Source organism: Amblyomma americanum, chromosome 6, assembly GCF_052857255.1.
Source record: "Amblyomma americanum isolate KBUSLIRL-KWMA chromosome 6, ASM5285725v1, whole genome shotgun sequence".
Classification (NCBI taxonomy): domain Eukaryota; kingdom Metazoa; phylum Arthropoda; class Arachnida; order Ixodida; family Ixodidae; genus Amblyomma; species Amblyomma americanum.
The window spans coordinates 48,606,102-48,626,759 of NC_135502.1; the positions used below are offsets into that span (position 1 = coordinate 48,606,102).

The window sequence follows — 20,658 nt, forward strand, 5'->3', positions numbered from 1 at the left end:
TGCGAGAATTACTTTTTGTGATTTCGCCGAATTTAATTCTACACAATTTGACACTTCTATAGGAGTTACATTTAGTTAAAAATAACGCAGCTTTCTTCGTGGATTTACAAATACCGACTGCCTTGCGTGCGAAATAGAATGAAGGTATTAATAATAATTGGTTTTTTGGGGAAAGGAAATGGCGCAGTATCTGTCTCATACATCGTTGGACACCTGAACAGCGCCGTAAGGGAAGAGAGTGAAAGAAGAAATGAAGAAAGAGGTGCCGTAGTGGAGGGCTCCGGAATAATTTCGACCATCTGGGGATCTTTAACGTGCACTAACATCGCACAGCGCACGGGCGCCTTAGCGTTTTGCCTCCATAAAAACGCAGCCGCCGCGGTCGGGTTCGAACCCGGGAACTCCGGATCAGTAGTCGAGCGCCCTGACCACTGAGCCACCGCGGCGGGTTAATGAAGGTAAAGCAACACACATTTCAATACTCAACACATTTCAATACTCAATGCAATGCGGAACGCGCGCGTCTTATTGGAACGAGTGATTGTCCTCAATGTTTGGGTTAGCCTAAGCCTTAGCATAAGCCTTAGAGAATGCTTGCGAATACAGCGACTTCCAGAAAACTTTACCCAGTGTGCATCTGCAACGGTTGTTTTTCCAGTATTCTTCCGCGGCTTGGTAAAAGTCATAAATAAAAGAAAAGCCTAAGTTCAGGGCCAGCTTGTTTACCCCCAATAATAATAATAATAATTGGTTTTTGAGGAAAGGAAATAGCGCAGTATCTGCCTCATATATCGTTGGACACGTGAACCGAGCCGTAAGGGAAGGGATAAAAGAGAGAGTGAAAGAAGAAAGGAAGAAGAGGTGCCGTAGTGGAGGGTATGTGCCATATTACTTGAGGAGAAGAAGAAGAAGAAGAGGGCTCCGGAATAATTTCTATCACCTGGGGATCTTTAACGTGCACTGACATCGCACAGCACACGGGCGCCTTAGCGTTTTTCCTCCATAAAAACGCAGCCGCCGTGGTCAGGTTCGAACCCGGGAACTCCGGATCAGTAGTCGAGCGCCCTAACCACTGAGCCACCGCGGCGGGTGTTTACCCCCAGCGAAAATCCAGCGAAAATCCCTAATTTTCTGCAACTGCCTCCGTGAGAAAACACAATTTTAGGTTCATGTGAACAAAAGGCGTTCACACGGGACAGCCTTTTCGCGTGTGGTGGTAAATAAAAAAATTAACAAGAGTCGGAGCAGCTAATGATGCGATTACTGTGCAGGAAACCTGTGCCGGCATATAACACAATTTAACTGTATGGTGGCGAACTGGCACCCGTAGCGATAAGTTAAAATTTATTCTCAAAATCTCCATTTCCCAACCGTGGCCACGGGCCTTCCTCTGCATTAATAAAAGTTCATTCATTCATTCATTCATTCACGCTGTCCTTGCAAACAGGGGTTAACTGGGACTTTTAGAATAGGGTGACCCTATCGATTAGGAAGATAGGGGAGCAGCGGGGCTCCAGGTCGCATGCGCAGCGCAATAACGTCCCTCCGGTTATTGTCCTGCGCATGCGCACTGGCGCCCCGCTGCTCCCCTTTAACCTCTAACCGATAGGATAACCCTAACCTAAAGGAACCTAATGATAGATAGCCGCTGCTTGCGTTTGTGTCCATCCTTGTTCGCTAGAGCTGAGACTACTTCAGCGGGTCTGTGGCAGCCGCACATGACTAACCTGAGAGATCGAGACGGTGTACCGCATTCCCAGCCTGAGATGGATGGGAGCAAGCTTTTCCGGAGGACAGACCTCGGCCTCGTGTACGATGAGGGGATACTTCCACACGTGGTCAGTGGGCCCGGTCTCGCGGGGGTCCCACTCCGCTGTGAGCTCCAGTTCTGGAAAAAAAAAAAGGAATGCGAGCAAATAAACGATGCCTCTCAAAAAGTGCGCCTATGATATAGTAGACAGCAGCCTGACGATGTTTATCCCACTTATATGTGAGTATATGCGGTGTTAATCTTCGTTTTTAGTAATGGTTGCTGGAAGGGGCAAGCACATGGAAGAACGAATGAACGACGGGAGAGGTAAGAAAAAAAGAGAGTGAACAGCAGTCCTTCAGGCATTCCGAATGCTCCTGCTGTTCCACTCAGTTATCCAGGACGGATACAATATTTTTACAGTGGTGCTTATTGAAATCATACTTTTTCCTTCGACGCCATTTCTCCCCTAATCATCCGCCACACCGACGCGCTAATGACACCGGTAGGGTGGCGTGGAGTCGATTCGCCAGGAAGGAAAAAAAAATTGACGAGAGCGGAAAACAACTAGAAATAGATTCGTTATATAATCTTGGCCTAAAAATATTCTTCATAATCATTTTTCCAGTTCAAAAGGAAGTAATAAGCTATGAGGCTGTTTAGAATATTCAAGATTTTAAAATATGGCTGATAAAGTTTAGGTCCTTGCTGACTGAAATCGTGCGCTGGCTCCAATTTGGGATTTCAATCGGTCTATCTTAAGTGTGTATCTTAAGTACGTGAAGAATTTGTTTCCATAAGAAGATTACAAGATATCGGTGAATTCGCGCATTTTTTTCTGCTTTGTACAGGCTAGTACAGATTTTCAATTAAGTTCTTCACGGTCTATTGGCCGAGACCTTTATTTATCGCATTATACTGAAACCGGACTTTTTGGCCGGTTCATGCCAGCAGTGATAATATTTTAAGGTTGGGGAAAAAATACATACCTCATAATTTTAGTTGCGCGTATTATTTTTTTACCCCACAAGAACTTCGTCTGTAAAGCATGATCACGCGATGCCTAATAGTTTTCGAAAAATTGTGTTATCTTACTTCTTGGACCACGAACTTTTTTTTAGGCTAGGACCTGGCCGGGTATAATCAGATTATGCACACGTAAAAGCTACAGATTACTACGCTGTGATTTATAAGCGCGAAGGAAAGTTCTGATTCGATTTTAAACTTGTCGTTGATAGAGGATTAATTCCTTCACGTTTTTGTTATGACATGAGCCTGCATGGCTCTTCTCAAAGATTGAAATACTAACAAAATTAAGTCAAAAATTTAAACTCCCACTTGGATTATGCCTGGAGCTGATCTGATCTTGGGACGCAAGAAAAATATTTTAGACTTGGTATAATCTGAGCATGAGAGATATCTGGGCGTTCACCTATGGCATGGAAATATTTCGCTTGGGATTTTAGAACATCGGCCCACAACCAAGGAAGGTTACGAAAAACGGAAACTTATGTTAAGCATGGAATTACGAACAGGATCTTACGAACAGGACCAAGTGGAATAGTACTGAACTGGTCAGCCAGCCCTGAACGCTTTCCTTCAGTTCTGCCAAAACGAAACGAACTTGTTCCGTCACTACTTCAACTCCAGTCGGCACACCCTACCGCTGCATCTGAGTAAAGAACCACGGAGTGCTTTCGTAAATACACCGAATTTCTACGCGGAGGAGCGCTTGTAATATAAGTGAGCCAATCATCTTTTACCAAACACTCAGCATTCAGTCTACGCAAAGCGTGCTTGCTGCAAGCCTAACGAGGAGACACAAGCGCTGACAACGTTCAGGATGACAGTTAGGCCTTTTGTTTTTATCATCTAGGCAGACGACTGAGGAAGATTCCTTGTTCATTCGGCCAGTTGAGCGCCTGTGGCCCATCTCAAAGTAGTTCTACTCTTTACCATAGTTGCCATCTACGTCGCTTCTTGCCTTTCATTTCTACTCGCTTCTGTTTTGTGTCGTGCCTATCTCTACTCTCTTTCGCTTGTTATTCAGCCCTTCTGTCTATGTATCGAGCGTAGGAAAGAAGCGTGACGTAGTTCAGGGCCTTTTATCGGTAATGCATCTGCGAAGCTCCTTTCCTCGACGGACATTGACGGATTCCTTAATGGCCTGAATGCGAAACGCGCCATGCAGATGAGCTTGTGGAGAGCCAGCATGTAACACGCGCAAAAATGTTTTTCGAATGTGCACCTTTAGATAATGGTGCACACGTGCCCATTTATTTCGCAGCGAAACGAAGCGCGGTGCTTCTATTGCAGATAAACATGTTTTGAATAGAAACACTCGTTCGGTGGAAGGCGCAAAATCGTAAACGAAGGCTGTTATCTACATTACGCGCCTTTCTGCTCAAAGCTCGATGTGATCCATGAATGGAAGGCTGAAAAGAAAAAAACTGTTCTCAGCGCTGCGGTCAAAAGCAAGCCGGGACAGGAATTTGGTTCCTGGGTATTAAAAGAGCCCGAGGCTTCTATGCAGATTACCCTTATGCAAATTACTCCCTATCTTAAACAATCTCTTCTGCTCTCCGCCTCGCGCGCTATCCCGTGCAGCGCGCTATGTACCGCGCACAACAGATGATTTCAATCAGAGTCAAAGCCGCAAGGCCAGGCTAATTTGCATACCATGCTGTGATTGAAAGTAGTTCCTCGTCATGACGCTGGTTGGCTGTTGCTCTATGACTCGCTCGTCGACTGGCGGCTCGCATTCAAACCAATTGCGAGTTTTTCAACGTGCGATGAACTTTCTTTTCGCCAGCAGAACGGTGACTTTGCAATTTGCTTTGCATGAACATTGCAGCCTAGTAGGCTGTGCCCGTACGCGGCAAGTTCTAACCTATCACCATACAATGAAATGAAAAGAGCTCCATCGCACTGCGAAGTTTTTAACCCAACCTAATGCTTCCTAGCCGCAGCCATGTGGCGGTATCCGCCTCTGAAGCCACTGGGATTGCGTCTAAAACGAGATGGAGCAGCTATTCCCTCTACTGTGACAAATTTTTTTCTGATTGAAGTCTACGTTCAATATTTACTCATGCTGGTGTAACCAGCCTTGTTTTATAAGCAATGTGTCGGGGCTTGCAGAACGATGTGTAATTTGGGCATTGTTCCGGCTGTACTACGGCATTAGGAAACCGACCTCTAGCTCTGTAATTGGTAGATTATGCGAAAGAGGATTAGTTTTCTTGAGTCTAGCATTGAGTCATTCGCATTTCTATTTTTAATCAAATTCACTAAATATTTAAATTTATTAATGTCAAAACCTAAATAAGCATCTGCCAAATTAATGTTATTTTTGCACGTGCTAAAACAAGAAACCCATGAAAACGAACTATGGTGCACTCAGATAAAACGCTTTTCTGATAACAAAAAAATTTACGCATTCACTGATTCATTGGTATTCCAGTTAAGAATGCCGGCTGTTTCGTCCGATCGTTTAGTATACCGCAGTAAGTTGTCAAGCAACTGTCTTCAGTACTTGTGCCAGGCAATTTTCGTAACCAACGTCACCATCGCCATCAAAATAATCAGTCATAAGAGTTATTATCACGCCCATGCCCCGTCACGGTGGCTCATTGGTTATGGCGCTCGGCTGCTGACCCGAAAGACGCGGGTTCGATCCCAGCCGCGGCGGTCGAATTTCGATGGAGGCGAAATTCTAGAGGCCCGTGTACTGTGCGATGCCAGTGCACGCTAAGGAACCCCAGATGGTCGAAGTTTCTTGGAGCACTTCACTACGGCGTCTTTCATAGCCTGGGTCGCTTTGGGACGTTAAACCACCATAAACCATAAACCTATTATCACGCCTAGAGTAATCGTTTGATTTATATTTTACCTTGTTTTTCAGTCTGACTCGCAGGTGCCACAGTTAAACTTTATCTTCTCTCGGTGTTCGCTATGTATTCTAGCATAAGTTAAGACGCCACCAATTCGCGTTCTACCTCCACACCCATCCTTTTCTTTTGGACCTTCCGCTACACTGCTCTTACACCCCTTCTTAGACTACTCGTTAGACAACACTGTGTTTCAACATCGCAGGAGTATTACTGCTGAAATAACGGCATTACTGCTGAGTACTACTGCTCAACCGAGATTTAGTACTGTCTGTGTAGGGATTGGTGACGCAAGGTGCATTAACGCAGGTCATTCTGGACGGATATGCATGTTTACGCCTTCCCGGCTAAGCAAAGGTCAGACCTATTCCTCCAAGCCTCGCAGCTCGCCGAGTCCGCGCTGGCGTTATTGATTTCACGCTGCATGCGGCGCTAAAGTGCGGGACAGGAAGGCGGGCGCTCAGGAGCATTTCGCACCGCCGCCACCGCCCTCGGGGTTGTTGGCCCCGGCACCGACGGAGCCTGTCATTTTCAGCTGCTCACTCGCAACGCTGTTTTGCGTGCGATAGCTAATGCTTCTTTTTTCCGCACCAGGAGCTCAGCTCTGTAAGCAGCGACTTTTTTGTTTTGTTGCTGTATAAGCGTAAGCAGATCAATGAACGCGTTGCCGAATGCCTCGGAGGCGTGTGAGCGTGGAAGTAACAGGCCTCAATCAAAATACCCGATCCGCATGAATCGCGCACCTAGCTAGTGCGCACATGAATGAAAACGCAGCGCCCTAGGTGCCACTACACGAACTTCCACACGTCCGCCTCAACTCAGATTTTTTGCTTATTATTTTCGTGTCACGTCAGCAGCACTAATTTTACGGGCCGTAGGATGTTTGTGGGTTAAGATGAGAAATTCTTAGGGTTTGTGCCTATTTAGAGTGCCGTGCTTTTAATTGCCCGAGGTTAAACGGTAAGGAGAAACGAGGTTCCGGAAAACGGCCCGGAAATTCCGCCATCACTGTCCGAGGCTAACCCTACTGTACTCTTGTACCACACGAACACCCCTTCCAAGAACTCGGTACCCTTCTACGTGGTTACTTTGTTGCGACTACTAATGGCTGGATTTAAGAGGGTCACTTCATCAACTTCAAGTCGGTGGCCACGCATTTCTCACACTTAAGAGTACTCATTGTAAGCCTCTCATAACATAAGCACAACCATATCACTGTCATCCGCATTAGCGTCATTGCGATTACCATTCTGCAAACCAACTAGCTCTCGCCACTGGCCCTACGCATCGGGTAAGCGGCTATCAGTTGTCTACGGGTACGGAAAATCGACAGCCAGTCCCAGAGAGGCTACATAATTGGTGAGGTTACGTGGGCTTGCAACCAAGAATTATAGAGGCTTGTAGCACTTGCTTATGATCTGCTGGTAGAATGACGGCGCTGACAAGAGGTCTATCAACCAAATCAAGGGAGGAACTTTGTGGAAACCCCCCCCCCCTCCCCCACCTTTTTTTCAAATAATATTTTCATTTTACATTTTCATTAAAAATGGGTTCGTGGTACCAAGATCACGTTCTAAGCTCCAAAATAACACCAATTCAGCCTTGCGCGCGGCTTCCTCACCGTACAGCCAGGGGACCTCGCACATTCGGAAGGGATGCCGGGCCTCCGCGTACTGGTACAGGTCGAACGTGTAGCACATGAAGGATGGAGCTCGGTAGAAGGTCCGCCGAATCCTGCATGAGACGTGGGTCGAGAAAGCGGGATAAGATAAAAAGAAAACTGCAGCAGTTTCAGCCTAAAAAAACTGCCTGCCGTTTCTAGAGCACGTCTTCAAGGTAGGTATAAACCGGTGCGGATACATTGGCGTATTTATTTACTTTAAGACGTCGAAGATAACAGTATCCCCTTCATCTTTAAGTCTCCTTAGTTTAAACAGCTTGCAGCTGTGTAGACTATGAAAGCTACGCGCACTTGCAGATAGATAAAGGGTCACCTCATTGTGCCTGCGGCGGCTTGATGCGCAGATGCAGTTTTCCGGATACCCCCTTGGATGTAATGCTGGGTACACCGGCCATTACAACCGCCTAGGAGAGCCGGTCTGCTGTTTCAGCCGCCGCGGTAGCTCAGTCGTTATGGCGCTCCGCTGCTGACTGGAAGGCGTGGGTTCGATCCCGGCCGCGGCGGTCGAATTTCTATGGAGGCGAAATTCTAGAGGCCCGTCTACTGTGCAATGTCAGTGCACGTTAAAGAACACCAGCTGGTCGAAAATTCCGGAGCCCTTCACTACGGCGTCCCTCTTAGCCTTAGTCGCTTTGGAACTTTAAACCCCCATAAACCAAACCAGACCTGCTTTTTGAGAACAAGACGCGAAGCGCATCTTTAACGACATTGCAGACAATGCGGCTGCTTCCATGAGCTGGCGGTACTGAAATTGTAGGCTGTGGCAGCAAAGGCAGTACTGTAAACGTCGGCTATTTATTCTGCATGTGAAAAATCCGCGGCCACAGCGTCGGTGATACTGCGGCTAAAGAGCTGCAGTGCATGTGCAAATGAAGTGGCTGATGCAGGGTGTGCTTTCCGTGTTCATATCAAGCAGCGTATGTACGTGACCTCATGCTTTTGGATGTGGGTTGCTTTTCTCGTTCTTTGGCTACGTGTGCCCGAGTTGATGCTGGCCAGGACTGCGCAGTGTGCTCGTTCACATAAATGGACCTTTAATGAGTTCAGGGCAAAGTAACGCTTGACCGATCCAGTCTTCACGTCCATTGACCTTTCGTACGCTGTTCCAACCGGTACAAAGGTCAACGTAGTTGAATATAATAATTTGCGAATTCTTTGCAATCTTGAGAGGTTCATAGGGTGGAAGCGACGAAAAATGAGAATAGACCGAAACTTGATTAACGATTCCAAAGCGGAGAATTTCTAACGCGAGTATTGACTGATCTTGCCGCGGAACTTGTAATTTTTCATTCTTTGAAGACAGGAATTGCTAATTCAGTGTAAGCTAACGGAGAGGGGGGGGGGGGGACTCAAATGATCGGCTGGGGAAAGAAGGGAGAAAAGAAAGAAAAAAAACCTTTCGGGAGATTTTCACCAGCGCGCGCCGGAATAATAAAGCCTCAAGCGGGAAGGGTAAACACTAATTTCGAGGCGCTGCCAAGAACAGTTGTAATCAGAAGTCCAAACAATGTGATGAAAGCGGGACAGCGCGCTCGCCTGCCGTCAGAAAGTTTGGTGGAAAGAAAGCAATCAACGTTCCTGACTTTCAATCGCTACCGAGCTTTCTAGATAGTCCTTTGTTCCTCGGCACAACGACCGGTGTCAAACTACGCGGGCGTAATTCTTTCTTTTCCTGCCTTTGTCGCAGGAAAGCCAGGCCCGGTCAGGCGGTGAAAGGATTCGAAAACATCGCAAAAGGCAGGACGTGAGAGGGAGGGCACGAAAAGTATAAAACGTGAGTGCAGAAACTGTGCGGCCTTACGAAAGGCTTTGTTTACCAGGAAACAAGAAAAAGCGTACAACAAAATTTAGCGCAAGGAGGTAAACATTAATTTTCTGGCGCCTTCAGAACAAATGTTAACTTGTTTACATGCCACGACATGCACAGCTGAGGTCAGTAAATACGAGAGACGCAGCATCAACAAATGCAGCCTTTAACTACTCCTCGCTTTTTTAAACTGTACTTTTGTTTTCGTGTTTTTGCTCCTAATGTGTATTTAGCAAAGCGCGTCGCACGGCTTCTTTGGAATCCGGGAAGCGAGAGCGTCGTTTCGCCCCACATCCGAAAGTTGGACGAGAAATAAAAGTAAAAATGTTGAAGTGGTTTGCGTCTGGCAATGACGCTAAGCACCACCGGCCCACGAAAGGCGATGCTGCTGGAAAATTTGCCGCCTGGGCATTTTTCAGGCACGCACGTGCGCCTTTCTCCCTTTATTCTCCGCTGGTTTATTCATTCAGAAAAGGGCTGCAAGAAGTTTTCGACACGCATTTGCGTTTTTTTTGTAACATTATTCTTGTTTTGTCAGAAGCCTCTGCTTAATCACAAAATAGGCGAAGGATAAGGAGTTATTTAAGCTGCGTTAATGCTCGTTCATGGTGCTATGTGACGTCTGTCAGCGGCATTGCTCTTGGAGGGAGCCGCGACCACGTGTTCAGATTTAAGTGCATAATTTGCCTGTAACATGGCTGTGTAAGGCACTCGCCACAAAAACCTCTCGTCATCTGCACCGCTTCGCAAAAGCTTCGGCAACATTTGCGACATGCCATAAGCCCCGTGTGTCACATCACCCGCGCATAATATTAGTGCCAAATATCTCCCCGTGGTATCCCCTTTTCTAAGAATAAAACAATGACAATACAGACAGACATTACCGGAGGCCCGGAGGAGCACCTATCCACCTGTGCCCTCAACAGCAGTGAACTAATGTCTTTAAAAAAAGCAATGTTTTTGCGCAATATATATATTGTAAGACTGGACACGGGCTTTAGAATCTTCAGAGGCTGGCGCTCAACAAGAAGACGACGAGAAGCGCCGAACATTGCGAAGCTCGAGCGCCGAACACTCCGAAGCTCGAGCGCCGAACGCTCGGTCGCTCGTGCGTGCTCTGGACTGAACGCGGTCTCTGTTCTGTGCCTGGACGGTTCGGCTGGTTGTTCGTGACGATGTGCTTATTACTGTGCTGTGCTCTTATTACTGTGGTGTGCTGTGTGTGCTGTATTAGTAGTGTGCTGTGTTCTTATTACAATATATACGCATGAGGAGTCCGTGAATCATAGATTGATGCCAGCGCCATGAATCTTCAGCCGCTGGGTGTGAAATCATGCTCTCAGTATGTTTGGCGCGGCTGACGATAGATGGCGCGAAGTTGGATTACACTGCTTTTCGCCTGTGCCCGATCGCAGCCTCGGAACCAAACCAGCAAGGCGCGCGAGCTGCGGCATCTTCGCGGGCATTGTCGAGATCCCACGATAAGAAAACTGCAACGCGTCGCTTGAGCGCGTGATCCCGAAACCGCGAGCGAAACGCGGGAAAACGCCCCCTTCACGAGCGCGCTGTCTACGCGTCAATCGGGCGCAAGCGAAAAAGCAGACAGATATAACTGTGCACCAGCTAAAGTCAGCCGCCGCTGCCGTACGAGAGTATGATAACCCTCCCGGCGCTTAATGCTTCGTGGCGCTGGGTTCGGTTGAAACCACGCTGTCCGTCATCGTGTTAAGTGTGCGGGTGGCTTTACATCAAGTAAGTATAAGAAGTAAGTACTGCTGAAGTAATTGATGTGATGCAAGTGCACGGCGAAGTGAACTAGCGCCGGTGTATGTGGAGGGGATATGCTTTGCCACGAGCTCCCGGGGCGGGAATAGGCCTAAGCCTGCAGTCAGGTCACCAACCATGCTGCACGCACGCACGCACGCACGCACGCACGCACACACACACACACACACACACACACACACACACACACACACACACACACACACACACACACACACACACACACACACACACACACACACACACACACACACACACACACACACACACACACACACACACACACACACACACACACACACACACACACACACACACACACACACACACACACACACACACACACACACACACACACACACACACACACACACACACACACACACACACACACACCACGGCGGCGGGCGTGTGTGTGTGACCCCGGTGTGAGAGACCCCGCACTGCCGCGGCATATTAAGTTCCGGGGCAATGGACACGGGGATGTCATGTCAGAAATTTCTGAACTCGCGGATTATAAAAAAAGAGGGAGAGAGAGATGCAGCGGGGCATTTGGCGCGAAAAACTTCGTGCGGGGCTTCTGACAATGGGTGCTTTCATGCACCATCCCGTTATGCGTTACTTTGATGGTAATGCACAAAAACTGCTTTAAACTTTTAAATGTTTAAGATTTATATTTCAGATTTAAATGTTGAGAATACTGTTTGGCTGAGATATTGCAGCAGTTTTGTAGAGAACGGGAGAAGCAGGAAAATAATTAGCCCAATAAGGCACCACAAGAGCCAAACAATGTAACACTCGAGCGTCGGCAAAATCTCTCCTGTTATTTCAGACTGAATAGATTTTTAGTCTGACTGGAAGCAAGGAATACATTATTTTCTACTGCATACAAGTTGTTAACGCGTGGTTTCACATGAGCACTGTGTGTGGTAGAGAGTGCTCATTTCCCAGGCCAGTGAGTTGCAGTAAGCTTACCGAATTCTTAACTGGGTCGAGGAATGCTTTTAAATCTTAATGCGAATAGGACGAATGCTGCTAAAAGAAACCACTTATGGCCGTATTTCCCAAACTGATGTCCCAAAGTTATCTTCAATATACATTCAAACCTAGACTAAGAGCTCTGGCAACCTCGCTCTCTGTCGTATTGCAGCATCCGACTTTTTTTATTATTTGTATATGCCCTGCGCTGAGAGCATAAGCTCTTGCGAGCGAATATCGGCACTGATGGAATCGCAACAAACCCACAAGTATTAGTATTCTGAAGAGTGTGTCGAGGTGATCAAACTACGATATCCAGCACAAGCATCTAGCCAGCAACAGCGCATTGTCTTATACTGGCAACTGTGCACCGACTTGCCTCAGCCCAAGGCCATGCTTGCGACAGCTTGTCGGCACGAATACCCTTCGCGAAACTCCACAGTGTGCATACTTACATGGGCGTGCAAGAGAAGGCAGCACACTTGTCGTCCATCGACCGCATGTGGCACTTGAAGAGTTCCTCCGGCGCGTATGCAGCCTCGCTACGCAATCCGGCGTTGAAGAGCAGCCGCTCCTCCAGCGCCTCTGGCGGCTCCTGCGATCGTGCACGTAGGGCCCAGTGCATGTGCAGTAAACCCTGGTTAAAAGGAAGCCGTGCACTGTGCCGTCGGTCGGTGCATCTGCTATGGGGAACCTGCGCTGCCAAGGTGCACTGCAATTGCTCCATTCGGCGACTCAAAACTGCTTTTGTCAGCCGCTTGGGCCGCTGCAAACGCGAGAACACATTCTGCGCGATTAGATACCCACGTTTGGCTGACAGCATTCATTGCCTAGCTTCTCTCGGCGTAGCCCAGATAGCTGACGCACGCCCCGTGCGCCTTCGACAGAGCGCGGAAGCTGACGCCGATTAGCGCCTGAAGGCGGCGCGGAAAAGTTCTAAGAGTACTACCCAAAACTGCTTGCTCTTCTCGCTAGGCAGTGTTATGGCGCTGCAATCGGTACCGCAGACTTCAGCGCAAGTTCCCCATACGCTTCGGTTGTCGCTGACAGGAACTGGTCGTATCGCTTTTGGTACATGCCTTTCCCGGAATACTGAAATAAGGCTTTCGCTCCCTTTCACGTGCTCTTATTTTGTTGTTTCTTTGCTTCTGTTAGATTTTCTGCGTTTCTTTCGCTTTCTTCTCTCCACTGCTGCTCCCTAGCGTTTTAAGCAGACAGGTAGCGGGATTTGATGCTTTAATTTCTAAATATTCGTTACATGCATGAATTCTTTTCAATCTCCCGCGCACAAACCGTGGTCGCCCTGCAGTGAGAACAAATGAATAAAGTTTCGAGCGGTAGCGCCCATTTTTAAGTGGCGCAGTTGGGCTTATGTAAATGACAAATTAAAGGCTTTCTGACGGGCTGCCTGTGCGTCTTACAATAATCGTGTCCCAGAAGTCAGCCGTATGTGCAGATAACCTACCCTTCCCTCCTCTTGTCTGAGCAGAATTTTCGTTTGTTTAGTTTCTTGAAGTTTATGGTAATGTGGTTTCATTTCTTTACATGTGTTATCTCTCCCTCGCTCCACCTCAGCGTTTCATTGTGAAAATGCGCTAGCATTAATTATGCTAAATCTGACGCTAACTCTGATGCAAACCACACAGATACGCGGGAAGGCTGTGAGCGCGCCATTTGCAAGAGGTTGAGGTTGTTGCCGGGTACTGCAGGGGATATCCATGCATTTCACGGCCGGCAGTATATGCACCGCAACGAAAGTTGAGACAAATATTACTCAGAGACCGCCGTCATTCGCTGCAGAGTTCTGCGTCCCAAAGGTGCCCACAAGAAGCTATAGGTGTAGAATGTCGCTCATATGAGCCGCGCGAGTGACGGCAGTGCAGACTCGGCTCATCTTTGGTGAATGGGGATAACTCAAAGGACAGCCGTCGCCACTTGCAGTTTAATTCAATCTCTGAAGATATGGGACAAGTGCACGGCAAGCGTCTTTTTGTAACACTCGGCTCCGTTTCGGGGCAAGGATGTGCTCTTCCAGCTGTTTTAGCAGGACCAGTTCTTCTTTCTTATGTTCTCGGGCAGCACATAATATATCGAGGTAGGTTGCCGTAAGGGCTGCACGAAAAAAACAAAGCGTGACGATGCCATCCTTGCCTTATGCATCCACGCTAGAGTCTGAGCAGAACATATTGATGAGAATACAGTGAAGTAGATTAGTTTTTGAAATTATTGCCCCCTTGATAAAACAGGGTTGGTTGGATAAAAGCAGCGGTGAGATAAAATTGTTGATCAGTACTTTCTACGGTCGCTTAATTCCCTAAACGCCGAGCACTTGTCCACTCGAAAAGGGCACAGACAAACGTACAAGAAATGCACAAACCTGTCCTTCAGCCAGTAGCTTGTTTTGGTTGCATAGTTCCTTTTTGCCGAAATTTGTAGGCTCAAGCTCAACAAGCACCGAGAAAAAGATAACACAGGACAGGCGCTCAGCTTTGTATTTGGTGTTCCTTTTTGCACCTTCCCATTTCATTGTGAAAATTTAGATTCGTTAAAAAAGATTTTGACGGCTTCAAAATGCGCGGGTGGCGGGATCTCACTGTGCACTCTTCTGAAGCAGGAGTTTTGACTTAGAATGCGTTGTACCAAGGACAAGGAACTAACGAAAGACCATGGTGTCTGAAAGAATAGCATCCGTTCGGCGGAGCCATCCGCTGCAGAAAACGGAAAACACTTTAGAGACTAGGACACGAGCGCCAAGCGCACTATTTGGGAACAAGTATAGCCATGATATTTGCATTGTTATAAGCCGCAGACGGCATCGAATGCAGGCTCCTTTCTTGTTTGCCACCTCCCGCGCCGTAGGCTCACATTGCCAGCGAGATATGCGCTTGTTTCGAACAAAGGTCTACGGCTCAATGTCGCGTCACGGTATCCTGAGAACACTACCCGCTGCTTTTATGGCCGTTATGATTCGCACTTAGATTCCCGCAACTTTAACAAAAATAGAAGCGCCGACGCGAGAACCTCCAGTATCTACCGCACCGTGAGACTTCCGAGCGGTGACTCAGAGAAGCCGATCGCGCAGAGAGGCTTCGAGCCAAGAGGAGCTAAGATGCTGTGCGACGGAAGAGCACTCAGCTAGCGACGCTTTACGCAGTAGGCGGCCAAGAGTTCGCAAAGAGTTTCGGGGCCAATCTCTGCGGCCTCCGCGCTGGATATGTGCTAGCGAATGTGGTTCGAGAGAGATCGTCGGCAAGTGTCCAACCGCGCGAATAGTCTTCACCGACCGGAAAGAAAAACTTGCGACACGTTCTCACTGGGCCGAGACTACCGACAGTCAGCGACCGGAAACCAATGGCCTTCTACGCATGCTTGTGATGGCTGCGGGTGCCACTAGTAACCAAGCGACCTTCTCCTGCTTGACTGCATTACTGAAGACTTGCAGTTTCCGAGAGTGCACTTCATGCAGATAAAATCCACTACGCTGCGTAGTCGACAGTTTGGTGCTCGTGGTGATCCGCACATCACCTCTCTCCTCGTTCACATTCTGTGTCCTTTCTCAATTCCTTTAAGATATGTATTGCTTATAACGTTTAATGACCTGTAAGGTTGAAGGCGCTCAAATTACACCCTGTAAAAGCTGATAAATTTAGTAACGGCTCAAGGCGTGCACAGAAAAGCGGCTTTTTCGTATAACAAAAGGCGAAAAATATTGGAATATCGGCCGTTACACGCGCTCGAAAAGCTTAACTTTCATCCTTCATTTAAGCCAAAGAAGTTCTAAGCAGCAACTATGCTGCGGTTCGCGACTTTGACGGAGAGAGGCCGAAGTCTCGCGCTCGGCGACATTGCGGCGGGCGCGCGAAAGCCGTCGTCGACGTTATGAAATTATGACTCACAGCTGCCGCCGCTGCCTCTGCCTTAGAGAATATAACAGTGCTTAGCTTTCAGAAAAGCCTGCAGACGAAGAAGACAAACAAATGGAGCGAAGTGGTTGAGCAACTCTGCCCAGACTTGAGCCTGCGCCCCCGTATAAACTCGTAGGCAGGGAGAAAAAAATAAGTTTGGCCAAGTTTCGCGCCAACTATGCGAACTACCAATCATGCACGGCTCGTGTGGTTGATCGCAAATGGGACGCCTTTCATTTTCCCGATTCATTTTCTCGCCCTCATGAAGAAATACTTCAAAGCTGGAAGCGAGATAGGCAGGAAAAGGCGGGGAAAAAATAAAAAAAAGCCCTGAAAGTAAGAGAAGAGTGGATAGAGAAAGGGTCGTCAGCGGCTGCTTTCTGGCCCGGTTCGCGCGTTTTGTTTCCCTCTCGATTTCGCGGGCGCGCGCGAACGCCAGCGCGCTGGCGGGAAAAGACGATCGACGTGACCGCATCGATCAAAGTCGAGGGCGCCGCATCGCCGCTGTCGACGTGGCGCACAACGGAAGCGAGCGACGAATGGCGGCGGGCCTCGCGCACTCTGCAGCCCTCGACAATATTCTCTGTTGCGCGCGCCATTCCTCCCGACGCTCCTTTTTCTTTACCCCTCTCCGCTATTCCTTCCCCTCCCTTTCACTGCCCATGCTTCCCTCCTCCCTCTTTCTCTCCTTCTCGGACTATCTCGTCAGCTTTTTCCCGCGCTTTCTGCGCCGATTTTCGCGCCATTTTTTTTCGTCGCTTCGAAAGCGCGACAGTTATATGGAAGGCGAGTGACGAAACGGCCCACTTTGCGTCGTTGCCATCGTCGTAGCGTGCGCGCGATCGCGGCGAGCCGCGGCAGGAATGCGAGGAAACCGCAACATCGTTTATTCCTCGAGATTCGCGCGGTTCTTCGCGGCTGCGGAGCGAGCGAGCGCGCGCGCCAGAACTTATCTTTGTTTTTTTTTTACTATTCTCGCCTCCGATGCGCTGACTCGCCAGAGAGGAAAGTCACTGTTTTATTTTCCGAGCGGAAATCTCTGTCTGAAGCGTCCTTCACGCGCGTTATTGTTGCACAATTTTTGTCCTTTTTTATTTAGTATAAGAGGGTGGCACTGCTCGAGACGTCGAGATCCTTCGCCGAAATGGAGAGAGGCGACAGCTCGCGGCACCCTTGCGCAACTGTTCATCACTGAGGCAATCAGTCATCGGGGGTAACCATACGTCCGCGTCGGCAGTTTCGACAGCTCCTCTCCTAGCAAAGCACAGTCGCAAGTGTTTTTCTCGTTGACTCGTTCTGATCATCGTGCGTTCGGCGTTGGTGCTTGCTGCTCTTTTGCTGAACGCTCTCTTCGGAGATGAAACGAAATACGCGGTGTCTCCTTCAGCGAGTGAGGCCTTATCGCGTTCGCCTTGCTAGCGTTATATTCGTCATTGCGCCCATATCGAACCCCCTTCGTAGCATGTGCACAACGGGACTATCTACGTCGATGCGTTTCGCTTTGGCTTGGGTATTGAAGCTGTGATGCATAGCTACGCGTATTCTGTGCAGCCTTTCTGAATGTCCTTATTATTGGCCCGTCGCTGTCCTTTTATTGCGTGAAAGAACTACAGCGTAGGCAGCGCAGTAATAAAATTTGAAGGGCACGCATTGAAATCAGCACGATTGCTACGTATTGTCCTGATGTAAGTATAAAAGAAAACCGACGTTGGAAAAGTTTATAGTAGTCCGTGTGGCGATTCTGTGCGCGTGATGCGATAAGAAAAGGGGCAGAGCCTCTAACTGTTGGCATAGGTTATGGAGTAAGCTTTCGGATGTTGTTTTAAGCTACAGTCAGGGACAAAAGTGTCTGGACCATGTGTTTCGTAAGCGACGTCGATAGTTTTATTATTACTCTGCGGTTGGAGACCGTTCACGGGGAGGTGAAAATCAAAATACAAATCTTTCACCTCTCTAACTGTGGTTATCAGCCGGCGGATAGTTATGGAGGTATAGGCTTCGTTGACGGAACAGAGGATCCAAAGAATTGTGTCCCCGACTGTACACAAAAAAAAAAACGCTTAAAAGCTACGCGTTATTGATTACAGACTTACTTGCACGTAAGCCGGTAAAAATTGGTATATACTCTCTATCGATACTCTTGCGTACCCCGGTAACAAAGCACCGTGAAAGCTATTTTACATGAGATCGCGAGTTGCAAAATTGGCACCAGAGTAGAACCCTGTCTAAAGGAAATAAGCTTTAGAAGTGGAATTGCGTTTGTACGCCTTATTGATAAAGTCAGCAACGTCACAGTTGACCTCGAAATATCATGGGCAAAGTAACGCGTGAAAACAGTGCTCTTCTTGATTTCCCCTTAAGTGTTTGGTACGCAGCATAGTGTATCGTTAATACTTCGCTGCAGCGGTAGCACAGGGAAGAGGAAGGATCTTGTTTGGTTTAGGCACATACAACATCAGGTATACATACGCATCGACTAAGACATGGATTACTTCAAAGAGCGATGTAATTTTAGAAGCCAGGGGTGGCTAGGATTTATAGCTGAATAGCGACAGCAGCAGAAAACAGCGCAGAAGTCTTGAACATAAACGCGCAAACATATCTGGTAGCACTTACCAGACAGTGCGAGTGGTTCTTCCCGCAAAGAACTTCACGCTTGGACCTGCGTTAAGTGATCGATCGCAAACAAACTGCTTCGGCAGAGCAAATGAAATAAAGCCGGTTTTCTCCACCGTTGTGTATTAAGTTAGGAATATTGAACATATAAATATCAGGCCACGTAAGCAAATAAGTTTAAGCAACCGCTAACGTTTTCCAGTGATCGATCGATTCCGATCAATCAATCAATCAATCAATCAATCAATCGTTCAAGTAATTATCGTCAATGAAGTACACAAATAATTAATTACATAATTAGGCAATTGTCCAATAAACTATTCATCCAATCAACTAATCAGTCAATCAATTACATAATCAACAATTATGTTTATTTAAGGACTCAATTATTGTACTAATCGATCAATTAATCAACTAATTCTTCATAAATCTCTAATCGTTGCCAATTTAGCAGCCAACCACTCAATAATTTTTTATCTAACAAGTCATCTGTGCATTGACAGGGGAAAATATGTGCCTGTTTATCAACCAGTCGATCAACCAGGAAGTCGGATGACTTATCAATCAGCCAATCAGCAGACGTGCCTTAGAAGAGTCACTGCGGAACATGGTTGCCAGAGCGAAGCCGCGTTTCGGCTCGCGCCAGTGGAGAGCGTGGCGAGGGAGGAGCGGCGGGGATTACCACTTCTCGGTGCAGACGGTGATGGCGGGGAAGCGGATGTGCTGCGATCCGTGCTCCTTGTACACGGTCACGGTGAAGGCGTGGCGGCCATACAGCTGCAGCACGTCGGACGCCTGGTACAGGAAGCCCGCCGTGCACACGGCCCACACCAGGGCCCTGGCAGCCACGCGCACGCCGGCTCCGCCCATGCCTGGTGGTGGACTGCTGCCCGTTATTCCACGCGGGACGTCCAATGTTAGCCCACTGTTTTGTGGAGAATCCCCCAAGGTGAAGTAGAATTCAATCAAATGACAAGTTGCTGATTAGTACATACCTGATCGCTGCATGCCAATTCGGCAGGTCAGAATAACTTGGTAGAGACAGGTGGTACTGACGGGTGTCCCGAATTGAACCCTCGAACTAGGAAGTAGAATTCAATCAAATGACTAGTTGCTGATTAGTACACACCTGATCGCTGTCTAGCTCTCCTTTGTAGCGGTACGACTGCGCTCATGTGGACGCTTCTGGCGGGTAGAGGCTTCACTTACCGAAGTTTCACAGTGATAACGCCATTACTTTCGCCCAGTGCCACTGTTACTGCTATCGCACTGAAAACACCTGTGATATATTTTTTTCAGGCAGCTTTAGAAAGCCTGACACACTTTTGGAGCGTAGTGTTCAGCCTTACAGTAAACAGTATATCAAAATATACTCGTTGAAATTCTTCCATTCGAATGAACAGCGAGAAATTTCCTCAGTTTTAGTAATACATGCCCTTTATGTACAGTTAAACGACGTATTGTATGTATTGAGGTACGGGCCTTAGTCAAGCCTTCTTCTGGCTTTTTGCCCGTGCTCCAAACATTCCTGAGATGTTGAATAAACATTGTATTCTATTGCATTAACGAAGCTAAAAAAATAAACCATCCACCACGTTCACGGATTAATTATTGCGTTTTCTACTAGCGAGCAGAAGGTCCCCGGTTCAAAGCCGGTCTCAGTGACTCAATTTTTAAGCAGGCGGCATGCAAAAACACTCGGTAATGGAGGTTTTAATATACGCTAAAGAATCACAGGGGTTCGGAATTAATTCAAAGCCCTCCACTCTAACGTGCTTCTATGGAGTGCAGTTAAAGACGTGCAGCTCGATCGGTTTTCGCTAAGGAGTACAGCTCTGACACTTCAAAATTCATTATTCCGTAATCGAAGAGTGAATACTTCACGACGTGCCCAAGTCTGGTGCATCCAGTTACATTCACTGCCTCACAGATGCAAAGTGTCGGCGGATGAGGGCAGGAGAACTGCATGAGTTCGCCATCTCGCAGTGTATCGGTTGAAGCTTACCTCGCTGGATTTATGACCGCACGTGGAAGCCTTTCAAAGCGTCTGTCTGCGAGCGAGAGTAGTCCCGGGTGATCACTGGCTCTGTGGAGCCGGCTCGACGCAGCTAATCGAATCTACGAATGTTTCATCCTGCAGTCATACAGTGTAGCCCTCCGGGCATGCCCACGCTGACGGCTTTGCAATCGAAGCTGCGCGGGACGAACTAAAGCGGGTCTAGATGGAGTGCTCGACGACTGGGCACTTG

General features: G+C 47.9%; 1 protein-coding gene across 1 annotated transcript in view; it reads right to left on the reverse strand.

The window, feature by feature from the left end:
* The window catches only part of LOC144095243 (uncharacterized), a 31,672-nt gene extending 12,340 nt beyond the window's left edge, over positions 1-19,332 (reverse strand). The window contains exons 1-4 of the mRNA XM_077629025.1: positions 19,109-19,332; positions 12,344-12,582; positions 7,259-7,371; positions 1,728-1,888 (exon numbers count right to left, since the gene is read on the reverse strand). Coding sequence (XP_077485151.1) covers positions 1,728-1,888; positions 7,259-7,371; positions 12,344-12,582; positions 19,109-19,279 — 684 coding nt within the window. The 5' untranslated portion in view covers positions 19,280-19,332. The remainder of the gene's footprint in view (positions 1-1,727; positions 1,889-7,258; positions 7,372-12,343; positions 12,583-19,108) is intronic.
* Between the last annotated feature and the right edge of the window lie 1,326 nt (positions 19,333-20,658).